General features: G+C 42.4%; 2 protein-coding genes across 2 annotated transcripts in view; both read right to left on the bottom strand.

Annotated features, from left to right (window-relative positions):
- Window positions 1–1,397, bottom strand: part of SMKR1 (small lysine rich protein 1) — an 8,310-nt gene extending 6,913 nt beyond the window's left edge. Inside the window, exons 1-2 of the mRNA XM_046668946.1 lie at window positions 1,049–1,397; window positions 625–677 (exon numbers count right to left, since the gene is read on the bottom strand). Coding sequence (XP_046524902.1) covers window positions 625–677; window positions 1,049–1,397 — 402 coding nt within the window. The remainder of the gene's footprint in view (window positions 1–624; window positions 678–1,048) is intronic.
- Window positions 1,398–11,815: 10,418 nt separating this feature from the next.
- The window catches only part of STRIP2 (striatin interacting protein 2), a 43,616-nt gene continuing 38,548 nt past the window's right edge, over window positions 11,816–16,883 (bottom strand). Inside the window, exons 20-21 of the mRNA XM_046669300.1 lie at window positions 16,522–16,726; window positions 11,816–14,232 (exon numbers count right to left, since the gene is read on the bottom strand). Of these exons, the coding sequence (XP_046525256.1) occupies window positions 13,982–14,232; window positions 16,522–16,726 (456 nt within the window). The 3' untranslated portion in view covers window positions 11,816–13,981. The remainder of the gene's footprint in view (window positions 14,233–16,521; window positions 16,727–16,883) is intronic.

Here is a 16,883-nt window from a genome sequence, read left to right as displayed (position 1 = left end):
GGCAGGCGACTTGGAGGTGAGATGGCTGTAAGGATGTTGCGAGCTTTCCTGGGCATAAAAGGCAAGAACTCCCTGAACCCAAGCTCTCCTCCAAAGCCTTTCCTCAAACTGGGGTTGGAAGAGAGACTCACTCTCCAGGGCGGGCCGTGCGGGTTGCCTCAGGGCTCACTTTCTACCTCCTTAATCCGCAAAGAATCCCGCACGGGACCCAGGGCGGGCGGCAGTAGCCAAGTGCCTGGGCCAGTCGCTGTCGGCATAGCAGGTACTGGCGCCCTGGAGTCCACATCAATATACCAGCCTCTTTATTTCCCACATAGAAACCATCTTCTGGGTGTGAAAGTGGCTCACAGAACCAACGGAATAAACAGCTATCTCACAAACAGGGCTTAGCCTGATTCTGCTGCGGCTGTCCCGCCGGAGTGCGCAGGACACCTGGGAAACCCCCTCGGCCCTCATCTTTACCCCAAGCGTCCGGATCACTGAGCTGGACACCAACCACCACGAGAGGAGATGAAGGCGTGGGTACCAAATCCTAGTAAAGCGAGCCTCTACGAGGCAGGACGGCATGAAACTAACTCGACTAGAGCCCCGGAACCTCTTCTACTTAAACAAGACGCGTATTACCATGGTAACTCCTTTCTCAGTTGAGCAGGTGAGCGTGGCATGGGTTCCCAATCCTGAAACAAGGAGATAGATCCAGTTCTTCGCATCACCCGGGGACGGCGCCCATTCCCGCCGCGCCCCGGGCTTCCTCCCCGCGCCTCGCCCGCGAACCGCCGCGGGCCCGGGACCTCGCCACGCTTCTCAGGACCGGCTCCCGCGCCGCCGCGCCAGGAGGCCGAGACGCTCAGCGGAGCCCGGCGGGGTCAGGGGGCAGCCAGCCACCAAGCTGCCGCCACGCGGGGCTCCGGCAGCCGCTGCACCCCAGGCGGCGGGCTGCGCGCCGCCCGGCGATGACTCCGCGGGGCCGGGGGTACTCCGCGCTCGCGGGCGCCGGCGGGCCGCGCGCACAAACGCCGGGCGGCGCGCGCCGGGCCGGGCCACGCACTGTTTACCCGTTGCCGGGACACCGCGCCTGGCGTCCAGACGTTGAGCCGAGCCGGGCAGCCGCAGCACGCGCCCTGGCACCGGCGCTGCCTCCCTGCGAACGTCCTTCTCGCCCCCTGCTGGCCGCGCCGCTGGCTGGGCCGCTTCCCCGAGGCCGGCGCCGCCGGCTGCGAGCGCAGAGCCCCGCTCCGCGCTGGGGCGTCCGAGTTGGGGCGTCCGGGCGCGGGACCCGGCGAGGGCCGGCGGCGGGCTGTGCTCGGCGGGGGTGGAGCCGGCCGTGGAGCGGGCCGACCCCGGTGTGCACTCGACCGCTCGCTGGCTGGCCTTGGAGAAGTCATAGAAGACCTCATGACCTTTTTTTGAAAATGAGATAAAGCCTTTGAGGGTTGAAGTGAGAATAACGTGGGGGGAAATGTTTGTAAAAGAGCCTGTAACGGTACAAACTTTACAGAATGTTTTGTAAAAGGGCCTGGAAAGAAGTTCTTATATCCCGCGTGGGATTAGGCGACAAAAGACAGAGTGGGTGCAGTTCCGCTTCCAGCCTTGCGGGTTCGTCCTGACCGCCTCCTCCCTGCAGGGGAAGAACACGGTGTGGGAGCAGGACTCTCACTCCTTTTTAAGACTCATAACTTTATTTTTAATTATTTTTGGTGAGGAAGATTGGCCCTGAGCTAACTTCTGTGCCAGTCTTCCTCTATTCTGTATGTGGGACTCCGCCACAGTATGGCTTGATAAGCCGTGTATAGGTCCACGCCTGGGATCTGGGCTGCCAACCAGGCCACCTAAGGGGAGCGGGTGGACTTAACTATTATGCCACCCGGCCAGGCCCTCTTATTCCTTTTTATACAGCGGTTATCGAGCATGTATCATGTGCCTGACACTCAGTTCTAGGCCTTGGGAATTCAGCTCTGATTAAGACAAAGTCATCGTTCTTTTTGTTTTGTTTTGTTTTGGGGGGGGGTGTCAAAACGGGTGACATGGCAGACATTAAAAATGATAGGTGTGACAGGTGTCTTACATTGGGTGTATTAAACTGATGTGAGGGCTGGGTGCCTTTTTAGGTTGGTGAGTGGGGAAGGTATCTCTGATGAGCTTTAAACTGACATTTGGATGATAGTCAACTATGCCCAGATCAGGGGACAGGACATTGCAGGCCCAAGGCAGGAGGAGGAGACTGAAATGGGGAAGCAGGGATGGGGTCCTGAAAGCCTCCCGGAGCAAGGAAAAGGTGCTTTTTGTTTGCCTTCTTTTGATTGATAACCTGGCTTCCAAAGGGGAGTATTTACGTACCAGGTTCTCATATATATGCTTTCCCTAATCCTTCATCAGCAAAGCAAACCCAAGTTCCAGCTACTTTTCATTTGTCTGGTAATTTTTTCATGAGTCCATATGCGCTTGATGTGGCAAATTCTCCTGCCCTCTGCCTGGGCTTTCTCCTCTGCTGGCCCCTCTCTTAATTTCTGGATGGGGGCAGCCCGCACTTCCTGCTTACACTTCTTCCAGTCATCACCACTCTCTCAGGTTAACCCCTATCCAGGTCACTCCCAAATCTGTTCTAGCCCTGCTTTTCTTGAATTCCACATTGGCGGTCCAGAGCCCTGAACCTCCAATTCAGCTGTCTCAAAAGCAGACCTGTGATTGGGGGGTGACTCTGCAAAGGGTTAAGAGGAAACTTTGGGTGTGATGGAAAAATTCTGCATCTTGATTGTGGTGGTAGTTACACCAGTACAGTACTGGCTACATAATTTGCATGGCTCAATGCAAAATGAAAATATGGGGAAATAAGAAAAAAATGCCACTAAAGGTACTAAGTTATCAAACTTTTGCCTTTTTCTGTGGTCTCTATCAACCTATCTATGATGCTGTTTTTATTTGCTAGTTAATGTTGTTTTGGGGAACAAGGACACGTCTTTTCTCAGGTATCTTCCCTTCCCACAGGCTGCCACCCCACATGAGTGACCTCCGAGGAAGCGAAACATCTGTGCTGGGGGATGCTTAGCACCTGCATCCTGATGGCTAAGATGTCATGTGTTGCTCTCTCCGTGTGCTGGCGTTTTGGGAGTGCGAGTGACGGGAGATGAAACTCAGCAGGAGCTCAGGCTCCAAGCCCCTCCCCCCGACATCATCCATTGTCCCACTGGATTTCATTCACAGAACACAAATTCAAACATAAAATTATTAAGAATTTCAAGACTGAGAACTCATAGCATTAAACTCCAAGCACAGGGCCCTTCTGAGAGTAGCATCCTGTGTGACCACTGGTCACATGCCCATGAAGGTGGCCCTGCACAAGTGTATGCATTTGTCAAAATTCATTATATGCTTCAAATGAATGGTTTATTATACATTAATTATACCTCCATAAAGTTGATTTTAAAATGTCAGCTCTTAGGAGCCTCAGCCTTACCATATCTAAAGTCGAACATTTCTCATAGCCAGTGTGCATCTCTTTTCGTTTTGGATAATGGCATCAGCAGCCATCTAGGTACTCAACTATAAACTAGTCACCTTTGATGCCTCCCTCTCTCCTCAGATCCAGAGCTTTCTCTCACCCACACCTACCTGAGCTGCCTCCTGAGTTATGTCTGTGGATGGTATCACCTGTGTCCAGTCACCCAGGCTCAAACCTGCTGATGTGCCCTCCTTTACTCCTTGTCAAGCCATCTCTCTCTAAAGAACTGCCCTTTTCCCCTCCGTGATATTGTGATTTATAAGAAGTATATATTTGGTCATTCAGATGACCAAAATATATTTCTCATATATATTTGGTCTTTGTCCACAATTCCTGTGTCACAGCTCCCAACCCCTGGGAATTTCAATTTCCTAAATGAGGAGAGCCATAAAGGTGACTTTTGTTATATTAATGAAGGTGACTTTTGGACCCCACCCTAGTTAGGGGGCTGGTTGCCAGGAGAAATAGCCCTGTGATCAGAAGATTAGAACTTTCAGTCCCACCCCCTGGTTTCCAGGGAGGAGAAGGGAGTCTTGGGGTTGAATCAATTGTCAGTGGCCAATGACTTAGTCAATCATAACTACGTAATGAAACCTCCATAAAAACCCACAAGGACAGCTCCTCGGCCCTTTTTCAGAAACCTTCCATGTTGAGGAACCAGAACACTTCCTCGTACCACTGTGCAGGGCCCCAAGCTCCACAAACATCAAACAAACAAAAATTACTTTGTTCGAGACCTCGCCCTATGTATCTCTTATCTGGCTTTCAATTCGTATCCTTTGTAATACATTGGTAATCTAGTGAATAAAAGGGTTTTCCTGAATTCTGTGGGCCATTCTAGTGACTTAATCAAACCCAGGGAGTGGGTGTGGGAACCTCTGATTCATAGCCTTTGGGTCAGACATACAGGTAACAACCTGGGCTTGTGACTGGCATCTGAAGTGGAGGGCATTCTGTGGGACTGAGCCCTTTACCTGTGGAATCTGATTCTATCTCTGGGTAAATAGTGCCAGAATTGAGTTGAATTCTCAGACGCCCTAGTGGTTTCCAAGAACTGCTTGTTGATAGGGAGAAGCACGCGCGCGCGTGCATGTGCACACACACAGACACACACACACACAGAGGCATTGGAATTGGGTCCAGGCACCCTTTGCGCCCTCTCATTCTCCTGTTCCCCAGACACCACCCATGTTCAGGTCTGTACCAGCCCTGCTATCTCTCAGGCTTCTGCATTCCATCCTGGTTCTCTTTCTAAAGCATAGATTTAATCATGTCTCACTCATTTTAAAAAACTTTCAATGACTATTTCCAACAAGGTAAAGAACTTGGTATGGTATTTATGGCCTTTCAAAATCTTGCCTCAATCTGCATTTCTAGCTTTATTTACTCTCACTGGCCCTACACACCTTCTTTTTGCCAAAGTCCTCAGTCTCTGGGACTTGTTGCATCTCATACCTTCTAGCCTTTGCTTTACACAGTCCTTTATCTGGAATGCCTTTTCCTCCTTGCCCGTCAAAAGCCTATTCAACCTTCAAGGCCCAGCACAAACTGTACCATCTCTGTGAGCTCATTAATCACTATGAATGCTTTGTGCCCATTAAAGTCAGCCTAGGCCTCTGGCATTGCACTTATCTGGACCATAGATATGTTTACTTGTTTCCTCTTCTCTACAGTGAGCAACCTCTTTTAGGCTCATCTTTGTACGACATGGCAGTAATGAGAGACATTAATGGAATCATTTTCATGATTCAGCGGGAAGTATTATCCCCTTCATTCTGCCAAGCCCAGCAACTTCTTCGTTCATTGACCTCTGAGCCTGACTTAAGGTTGCTCCTCTCCCCTCCTTCTCTTAAGTCTCCCCACTTGTTTTGGAGACGTGCACTATACTCCTTGCTCATCCTGACCTCACTTAGTCATCTCATGCCTATCTGCCTCTTGCTGTACTCCAAGTGTTGGCTGATCTCAAAGTTCAGTCCTCAGCCCTCTGCCATTCTCCCTGTGTTTCCTCACAGGATGGCTCATCTAATGTCGGTGACTACCTCTCTTGGGATGACACAGTCTCTGTTGTGAAAGAATGGGCTCCATCTGAGCTCCAGTCCTCAGGTCCCATTATTCCCTGGACTTAACCCATCTCACTTTCATGTCAGCCTCTAAGTTTCCACTGTCCGTGGCAATGCTGGTCTAGTCTAATGCCCTTTGTCATCTCTGCCTCATTTCTCTCCATCTTGAATAATAAGTCCAAGGTCTGAGCATCCACTCGAAATTCTCTTGTATCAAGCCTTCCCTTGACATCCTCATCATTTTAGACTAGACCTTCATCATTTCTTACTGCAAATAATAGTTAACGTTGAAGGAGGGCTGATTTCAGCCACCTTGCTGAGCACTTGCACACATCATGGCATTATCATATCACTATAACCAGTGTGAGCTGTTATGTTCTCCAATTTGCACATGAGGTCAGAGAGAGTAACTCACCCAAGTTCACACAAGCAGAGTCAAAGCGAGCTCTGTCTGTCTGTCCAGCCTGTGGTGTTCAACACTAAAATCATTCAGGAAGCTGTCCTGGACTTGAGACCAGAAGATATGAGTTCAAGGCTCAGCCTCACTACTTACTAGTTATGCAATTTTGGGCAACTCTCTGAGCTTCGCTTTTTTGCTGTGGTTTACTATAATGGTGATAATGATAGAATGAATGTGAAAGTGCTTTGTGAATTCAAAGTATTTCCGGTAAGCCTTACTTTAAAAGATAGAAAGTTGGGGGGTGGGGGAAATGGGGTGGGGAGAGTTGGGGTAAAAGGCTACAATTTTTGGTTATAAGATGAATAAGGTGTGAGGATCTAATGTATAACATGGTGACTATAGTTGATAATACTGTATTGTGTAATTGAAATTTGCTGAGAGTGGAACTTAAAATGTTCTCACCAAAAAAAGTGGGGGGAATGTGAGGTGAGAGATGCGTTAACTCACTTGTGGGAATCCTTTCATAGTGTAAACGTATGTCAAATCATCACATTGTACACTTTAAATATATTATTATTTTACTTGTCAATTATACCTCAAGAAAGCTGAAAAAGAAAGATATAAAGCACAAGAAAGTATGCTTTGTCAGTGGACAGGTGGGACATAAAATGAATGCTCTAGTGACAATCAGAACAACTTCATTTGCACCACCATTTTCCATTGACCAAGTGGATCTTCAGCCTTCGCACTGGAGGCAGCCTTAGCATTGACCTGCAGGGAGGGGAGGAGGGCTGCCGAGGTGTGGGGCTGAAAAGCAGACTTCGTTGTAGCTCAGAGCTCACGTTACTGTTAGAATCAAAAGAAAATGTCATTGACAACATATGCATTTTTCTTAAATACCTGCCCACCTAAGAATCACTTAATGTTTAGGATGTAAGATAGATTTGTTTATTCTACAAGAACTGAACAAACCTTCCTGTGTAAACTGGAAGATGATGTTAAATTTAGGTAACTATTCAAACTCACATTGGAACAGCATTAGTTAATTTTATGTTTATGAGTGCACATCCTTATGCCTTCTTTATAAATAGTAACACTAACTGTGCTGTTCTTTAAAAAAAGTATAATATTACCAGAATGGAAGCATACATTCTTAGAATATTCAAACTTAGAATATTCTATCACTATCATTCTTAGAAGTTATATTTAAAAATTCCTATTTCCTCCCTACTCTGGTGGTGGGTGCTTGCCTTCTTTCCTTTTTCTTTTTATCACATTAAGTTCAACAGTATAGCACTGCTTTCACTGTACCCATTACAGCCCTAATACTGAAGAGGAAGTTACAGAAAAAATGAAATGTTCATTGTAGGTAATTTCTTCTGGTCAGCCACTGGGGTCCTCACAGAGAGAACCTTGGGGTGCAGTAAGACCAGCTAGGGCAGACTCAGGAGAAGAAATTATCCAAAGCAGGGGTTGGCAAACTCAGAGAGTGAAACTCTTGCTTTGCAGGCCTTATGTCCTCTTGCAACCACTCAACTCTGCTGACGTAGAATGAAAGCATTTATAGTCAGACAAAAGAATGAGCCTGGCTGTGTTGCAATAAAACTATTATGGAAACTGAAATTTGAATTTCATAGAATTTTCATGTGCCATAAAATATTTTTCTTCTATGGATTTTTTCCCAACCATTTAAGAAAGTAAAAACCCTTCTTAGCTCATAGGCTGTATAAAAACTGTTGGTGGGTCAGATTTTGGCTGTAGTTTGCCAATCTCTGAGCTAGAAAATTACAATGCTATTTATTATTCTTGCTAGAAGATTCCTTAATAGGTAGGGGATTGAAGTGGGAAGTAATAACCAGCGATTATTGAACACATGTTTAGCAAGCATTATTCTAAGCACTATATGCATATTGACTCATTTAATTCTTACAACTCTAAAAGGTAGGTGTTATTATCCCAAGTTTACTGAGGAGGAATCTGAGGCATGATGAAATGAAGGAGAGATGAAATAACTTGTCGCTTATCACACAGCTGATATAATAACTCACCAAGGATATAAGAACTCACCAAGTTGGGTCCAGCACCCTCAATCTGAACCATTATGTTGTATGGCCTTTCTGGGTAATACATCTTGTATCTTGAGGTGAAGATATACTCTCATAGGTGTCCTCATGGAAGATCTTTGTTCTGCCAGCTCCATTAAGCATTTGAACAAAAAGTTACAGAATGTTCAAAGTAATGTTTCCACTTGGAGGCAAGGGGACAGATGGTGCTCTTATTTAGTAAGGAAGTCACTGTCACCAAAGGTGTCTGAGCAGAGAGGTGGGATGATTTTTGTACTCTTGCAGTTCCTTAGAAAGATTTTGGTTATTTTCTTTTCTATAACATAAAAGTAAAAATTTAAAATCCTGTTTTTTAAAATTTAAATCTGGCTAATTACTAAAGGAACAAACAGCCTGAACACCTCCCCACAGCCCACTCAGGCACAATCTCATTACATTTACAGGATCTGGGAATCTGAATAGTCAGAAGAACTGCTGTTGGGAAATTATGTTTCAGATTGCTTTGGCCTATTGCTATGGGAACTGAATGAATCTCCCTTAACCTCATTCCCACCACAACATACATACACATATGCATGCATGCATGTGTGCATGCACATGTGCACACGCATACACACACACTATCCTTCCCATCTATATCCTTCCTTCCTAGCTGAAAATATTTTAAAGCAGTGCTAGGGAAGAATGATTTAATTATTAACTATATTAAATTTATAGTCATATGAGAATATTAATATGGAAAGACAGGTCTCCAGGATAAATGATAAAAGTATAGAACTGAATATATTGTGCTCCCACATATGTAAAAAAATGTTGGTGGGGAGGAGATGGGTGTTACCATGGGAATTTTCTGAAAGGATAAAAACCAAAAATATTGATAGTAATTACTTCTGGGAAACAAGGTAGGAATCTGTGCTGGGAGGCTACATTTTCTATTGTGTACTCTGAAAAATTATTTGAAATTTTTACATGTATCTTCTTAACAAAAATACCAATAAATACCTAAATGTAGTCTTCAATTGTACACCAGCTTCCTTATGTCCTATCCTCTACCCATGCCTGAAGTTCTTTCTTTACTTGAATCTCCTTTGACTACATTAATAGCTATAAGCATTTTTCAAATAAAAGTAACTTCCCCTGAGTCTCGCCTTACACCTCTAATGATAGAGAGGAAGAGTAAATGAATCAGTTTTGCTATTTGTTAGGTGTTTGACGAGTGTTAGTGGGTTGGATGGCGGCCCCCAGAAAGATATGTCCTTATCTTCAGAACCTGTGAATATTACGTTGTAATTAAGTGTAATTAAGTTATTGATCTTGAGAGGAGGAGCTTATTCTGGATTATCCTGATGAGCCCTAACTTCAATAAGATGTATCCTTAAGAGAGGGGCAGAGGGACTTTTGAGAGAGAAGAGAAGGAAGCAAGGTGACCACGAAGACAGAAAATGGAGTGATGTGCCACAGGCCAAGGAATGCCTGGAGCCCTCAGAAGCTGGAAGAGTCAAGGAATGGATTCTCCCCTAGAACCTCAGGAGGGGGTGCAGTCCTGCTGACAGATTTCTGGCCCTCAGAGCTGTGAGAGAATAAATTTCTCTTGTTTTAAGCCACCCAACTTATGGTAACTTGTTACAGCAGCCATAGGAAGTACACAGTGGGGGAAAAAGTGCAACTAACAGCTAAAGATAGGTTTTTGGATTCCATAAATGTATTCATGGTTCTTCTGACCCAAAGAATACCATAAGGTGATTGTATTGAAGTACTTAACTAATTCTGTTGTAGACATTTCACTATGAAGTAGTGAGGTTCTTGTCAGTAAAAATATTAGAGGCTAGATAAGCATCAGAGTGCTATTAAAGGAATTCTTGCATTGGATGGAGATTGGCTTAGATGATCTCAGATCCCTTTCAACTCAAGAATGTATTTCCATAGAAAAATTTGCTTCCAAATATTGAGGTTTAACATTTTAAGGATATTAGAACAGCCAAACATTTAGAAAATTCATTCACCTGGAAAGGGTGTTTGAAGGTATAAGGTACTCAGAACTTACCTTCTATAAACATTCCAGATCAGGAATTCTGAAGGGATACCAGAGGCTACTAAAAATTCACCAGTGGAAAGATAAGTAAAATAACTCACGTGTTTTCCAAAAATCACCAATTACCCATGCCAACATTTCCAAAAGTATTTGCATGTCGGTACAATGCTTTGCTAATATAAACAGAGCTTTGATCTCTTCCTTTGTTCTATCCTATTTTAGAGATTACAATTCCCTTATATTGTTAAACTGCCACCATATAAATAGCTCAGTGTTGAGTGGTGAGATTATAAGGGAGGTAAATTATTCTCTTCACTATCACTATATTCTTTTGGTTTACAGAAAATGAGAAAGCAGGAGGAGGCCCAGTGGTTGTATTTAATGTATAGATAATAGACAAAGGTTATATTTAATGTATAGATATAATAAAAACATGCTGTAGGCATATTTACTCTAAAATGTATTTTTGATGTTTCTTATGTTGAAAGGATCATATAAGACGTATTAAAACATGTTATTAGTATTAAACACGTGTAAGAATACTACTAGCGGCTATAGAACCTACTGGGTATTTCACAAAGATTTATAGCTAAATTCTATATTTTGTAAAACATTCTTTTATTACAGAAAGCATTCTCTTATCACACTTTTACAGAAAAGTCTGGCCTAGAATTATAGGTAGAGCAGATGCTAATTGGCTGTATCCATTATTTCTGTGATAAGGGCAGGCCTTTCTTAGCCTCTGCAAAGTACCCTCAATACACACTTAGTACCCAGCTTCCTGGAGTGCCAAAAAAGTTGCAAAGTTCATACCAGACCTAGCCTGGATATTAAGGTGGTTACTTAGCTCATCGATTATAGCGTCAATGAGATCAAGGTCATGAGTTTGATTGTTGTATGAACCAGTGTCACTTTTGTTCCAGAACCACAGCTGCATCTTAATCTCAGCTAGTTTTATTGTATATATGGGTCATCTCAATAAGGTCTAGAGGAAAGAATTCAAACTCACCACAACTACTTGGGGGAGAAACAGAAACCATCGAGATACTCATTTATAGGATTATCTTTATATAACAATGATTATTGTTAGGTGGAAGAGCTGGGGGGACTATGGACAAGGAAGGTCAAGAAAGCCACAACTGAAAATATCAGCATAAAACACTGAAATGGGTGGTTTCAGATGCTCTGGAAAGCTGTTGAAATTCTCAAGAATCTCTAAGTCAGTCCCACCACCAACCTCAAGAGCTCACTGGGAAGCTGCTGTGACTATCTATCCGTATGCCTGGTTGCACCTGCCTCCCTGTGGGTAGAACATGCTTTCTCTGGCCCAGTGTTAGGCTTGTCCCTGTGAATGGCTTTTCGCCATTTGACTTAAGTCACATCCAAGCGGGAGCTTTAAATGTGCTGCATCGTATGGTTTAGTCTCTTGCTCCTGCCCTTCATGATGAGAACAGTATGTCCCAGGTAGGGACTATTCCATCAGCCTAGTGCCAGATTAAGACGACGTGTGCAGCAGAGCTAAATCTAGCAAGTTAACTTGAGCAGAGGAGAGCTGCAGCTGATTCCCAGGCCCATCAACAAGAAAGATAGATTTGTCATAAGTCAACTGAGATTTCGCAGCTGTTTGTGTTAGTCTACCCCCAGGGAATACTAATATGAGATTTTATATATTCATTCTCTTTAATTATATCCTTCCTCTCTATATCTAATATGTCTTTAAGATTCTCTTGTATTGAAGAATTTAAAGACCAAATTTCTAACTCCAGTTCAATTTTGTTTTATTAAAGTGCTTCAGTAGATAAACAATGTTATCAACCATCAACATAAACTTTACTGAAATATTTACAAATAAAAATCCTCTATAATATAAACACTCAAATAATGTTCTTCTATGTAGTAACAGTAATCACCATTGGAGGCTGGTTAATCTGAATTTATTCCTAACCACACACATGGTTCTCAAATTGAGAGATTTAAACCAGTTACCTTAACATATGGGGCTGGCTGGCAATACCTGAATGCTAGTCCCAGCAAGTCAGTGAAAAAATGATGTGATTTGAAACTACTTACTTATTCTTGATGCCTCAGTTTCTCCAGATGTACTGAGAATCAATCTTCCTTTAGAGAAGATTTGTAAAAAAGTATGAAATATTAAAGCTTAGCATACTTCAATGCCTCAGAAAGCATTCATGTGCATATTTTTTAAAAGGCAACTTATTCTTGACACAAACTAAATACTGTGTGGCTTTAAAAGAAATGGGTTGATGATTGCTCTTTCCTTGAAAATTGTCTTTTCACTCAAATCACATTAAAATCATAGATTAATAGGGTTCATAGATGATATGCTCAGTAAATTATTCTGATTGTAACGAGGACTGCTGTCCTACTCAGGTAAAATTTACAAATTATTCTGAGAAGTTTCATCCATTACATACTTAATCCTTCATGACATTTCTATAAAAACAGAAAGCCTGCTACCCTAAAAGCACAAAGAGGTGAAATCCAAGCTTTAATTAGAGTTTTGTTACAGTGCCTTTGGATATCATTAGTAACTCTATCATGACTTCCAAATGAGACTGTGGTTGACAAAGGACAGAATAAATAAGCCATTTTGGACTAGACCTCCTGGCACAACTAAAGTGGCCTGGTGCTATCATAAAAAAGATTCAGTAGTGTCAACGTTGTGGGAGGCATTTAAAGTAAAAAAGCTTGAAAATAGGGATGATATAATAGTGGGGACAGAAGACAAATAAAACGATCCTGATTGAATCAGAAACTTTTCTAAAAACCTTCTATCGGGAAGTATGTGATTCTGCTGTAGAAAAGCTTAAAAAGGTTGGTACATCAACTCTTATATTTTCAAAGAAATGTGCAGTACTTTTAGGTTAAATCTCCACATGACACTTTGAAACCACCAGCAGTAAAAAGGGAAAAAAAAAATCAATCAATATAAAAGAAGAAAAATGGTAAGCTGTGATGCTCTTGCTGTTCTATTCAATTAAAAAATAAATCGATCATGAGCACAAATGGACACACCACCTCAATAAATAAAACCTCCTGTAGTTAACTTGTCATTTAAAAAAATGAATTGTATGAAAAGGATAATTTTCTGCAGTGTACTCAGTCATTTTAAGACTGAAATAGTTTCAGCAAAACATGAAAGATCCTTAGAGGAGGCCTGACTGTTTCATATTGAGCACTCCACGCCCTATACAGAGTACACAAGGAATAATTTTCACATTGAACGTAGATCTCTTAGGGAATAAAGAAAAAACACTTTACACAACATACCTTTCTATAACATGCAGTATTTAGGTAATAATAAATCATCATCTTTCACAAAGAAGGTGCAGGTGCTCTAAAATCATCTTAGAGCTAATGAATTTAGGAAAAGGTGAGTGTCAAAATTTTAAATTTTAAATATAGACAATTTCAAAGTTGGTTTTGCCAAACCTCTGGTAAGTCCTAGGAATCCAGGGTGAGCAAGAGAAAATGTTCTCCCTATTTTATCACCTGCACCTCCCATCACCTATGATTAATGCCATGGGTCAAATCCCATAATAAACTTATTCTCATTCTTGGGGCAAGCAAAGGCTAGCCTGGTTCTAGGCAGGGAGTGGTTCCACAAAAAAGCCTGTCCAGGACTGATCCAGTAGGAGATTTCCAAGGCCAACTGGGCACCCAACTGACCCCACAGCAAGTTGATCAATTTGTTCTGACTCAGGATCCTAGCCTTGTACCATCTCCAGGCCCAAGAGCCCCAAGAATGTCCCTGAACTATACTGGATGTCCTTGGGTTAGGCCAGCTCTCCCCTGGACAAGCACAGTCCTAGAGCTAGAAACAAAGTTTGAATGGGGAGAGTAGGCAGAGCACCATTTACTGGAGCCAACCACTATCTATCAGATGCTTTGTGGACAAGAGCTCAGTCAGTGATTCTGGAGCAGCTCCTCCCAACAGATGGGCTGTGAAAACACCTCTCTCTCCAGCCAGAGCTCATAGGAATAGTGAAAATCCTCAGGCAGATCCAACCTCTGCCCCAGCACACTCTGCAAACAGTTATCCACAGGTGAAAATTCAGAGTCCTGGGGTCTGTCATACCGGCGGCTGTTAAAAGCCTCAATGTTGGCTCTCAAGGTGCATTCTTCTGCTTGGAAGTCCCATGGCCTGGCATCAATGTCTGTGTTGGGAAGAGAGGAAAAAAAAGATGTTTACAATTCAGGACACTGCTCCTCTTACCACAGAGCATAGTCTATGGGATACCAACAATGGAAGTGCTCAGAATTTCCTTTTTTGTAAAGAGCAATGTACAAAGTAAGTATATAACATGCTGCCACTCTGGTTTAAAGAATATGCACATGCCCACATACATATGCTTATATATGCAAGGAATATCTTTGGAAGGGCAGTCTAGAAAATGGTAATGGTGATTACCACTGAGAAGGAAAAGTAGCCCTGAGGGAGGACTTCTTTTATTGTACTTCCTTTTCATTATTTCACTTTCTTACTAGTTACATGTATTATATTTTCCAAAATGGCAACTCAATTGCCTTTATTGAGCTTTCCTAGGGGATGGGAGTTTCCCATTTGAATAGAATCACCAGCTCTCAAGGAATGGGAAGAGGCAGGAAGGGGTACAACAAGGAGAATCAGAATAGACCAATTATTGAAGACTTTCCTGATTCCTGAACCTCCCCCAGCACATGGTAAATCAATATGTCAGCTTATGTTGAGATTATGAGGTGAAGACTTCCACAGAGATAAAAACAGAAAACGGATAATTTGCTTTGCTTCTACTTATCCCACTTTGGCACTTATTTCAGGGCTAGAGATAGATATTTCCCAGATCACTTATGTCCCACACTCAATGGTTTATCATAAGGAAGTACAGTTTGGGTTTGGGCTCATGATGGAGGCAACAGCAGATGTGCCATTTTCAGGATAAAACATTTTCATGTTTTAAAAATCTATAAGAATTTAAATAGTTAATCGTGCTTTATGTCTTATAGTAGAAGTTGTATGTTGGCTTGTTATCTGCCAATCATATACTTCCCTTAGTTCTCTGAGTTCTTTACTGCAGCATCCTCTAAAATCCAGGCAGGTTACAAATCCCAGCAAAGACAAAGTCATTAGTCATTTTACGAAAAACTCTTAAATACAATTAGGCAAATAATAGTCAAATCTCACTACAAAAAGTGTCGATATAATGAAAAAGCTCTCCAAACTAAATTCTTCCAAACTCTCAGGTCAATCTACAAGGTCTTGATAGGGCAACCAAATATAATGTCTCCTGATATGAGGCAATATGCAGTTCCCAACATTACTTAGAATGTACTATAGCTAAAAAGGTTCAAACTGAATTCACCAAACCTTTAGATCTAACTTTCAGTTTTCAGGTAATACTAGAGATAGAGGAATAAGGTAAATGACACTGTAAAGAAGCAAGCAGACAAATTCAGAAGACAGATATTTTGCAGGACCACTGGTCTAGTCCTTCAATTAGTCAGTTAAGGGGAAAAATAAAAAAAGACCACTAGATTGAAAATGAATAAAAGAATATAACAACCAGATTGAATGTGTGGTCTTGGGTTGGATTATGACTTGGAAAAAATAGCTTTAAGGGGCTGGCCCCGTGGCCGAGTGGTTAAGTTCGCGCGCTCCACTGCAGGCGGCCCAGTGTTTCGTTGGTTCGAATCCTGGGCGCGGACATAGCACTGCTCATCAAACCACGCTGAGGCAGCGTCCCACATGCCACAACTAGAAGGACCCATAACAAAGAATATACAACCATGTACCGGGGGGCTTTGGGGAGAAAAAGGAAAAAAATAAAATCTTAAAAAAAAAAAATAGCTTTAAATAACATTTTGGGCAACTAGGGGATTGGAATATGGACTTGATTTTTAGATAAAATGAAAACAAACTGATATGGAAAGGTGGAGATAATGTTAACTGAAAAGAGAAGATTATGAAATAGCATGTACAATTTGCTTTCACTTTAATAAAATGTGCGTATATGTATATATATATAGAAAAAGATCTGAAAGAATATACAATAAGATGTTAACCGGCAATCTTTGGGTGATACAAATATGGTATAAACATAGTAATATAGTAAAATGTTTGCTTATATTTTCTAACTGCTCTGTAATAATAAAAGCTTATTTTAATTTTAAAAACATCTGGAGAAACATGCCGCTTAAGGGAGTATCTTGGAAAGGGGGTAATTGTCCCTCAATTTACTTGTTTTATAAAATGGATTTTCATAGTTTACATAGGACAGGGTACATGCTGGAATTTGGGGCAGTGCCTTAAGGTTTAAGGTTTGTCATATCAGCACCTGACTATAATCACATATTTTCTCATCCAAAATATGTAACAATTCATACCAAAAGAGTATAGATAAATGTTTATTTAGTTTTGTTTAAACCCCGGGCATCTCCTGGAGGTCAAGAGCTCTCAGAGTACTCACCATTCCCGTAAGCCCAGTCATCATTCATGCGGTGACGTACTTTCTGGTAAATGGCTGACATGGTTTTCATGTTGCTTTTCCTCCACTGGCGCCCCAGGTACTTGGTCTGTATTTTTAGCAGTTTCAGGACATAAAGTTGCAGCATGGCCTGCTTCACCTTGAGGGCCCGCTTTAAGATTGGAGCAGACTTAAACACCACCAGCATCTGCCCATTTAAAGAGGGGTGGGAGTGAAGAAAGGCAGACAAAGATCTAAAGTTTCTTGGAACTTCTAACTCACAGACAAAATAAGCCAAACCTGGATGTCTTCAGAATACCCTGGGGAGCTTTTGGGAATCTATGGGCCAGGCTCTACTTAGATTT

The sequence above is a fragment of the Equus quagga genome, chromosome 8 (assembly GCF_021613505.1).
Source record: "Equus quagga isolate Etosha38 chromosome 8, UCLA_HA_Equagga_1.0, whole genome shotgun sequence".
Lineage (NCBI taxonomy): Eukaryota > Metazoa > Chordata > Mammalia > Perissodactyla > Equidae > Equus > Equus quagga.
This window is presented reverse-complemented; position numbering and strand designations above follow the sequence as displayed.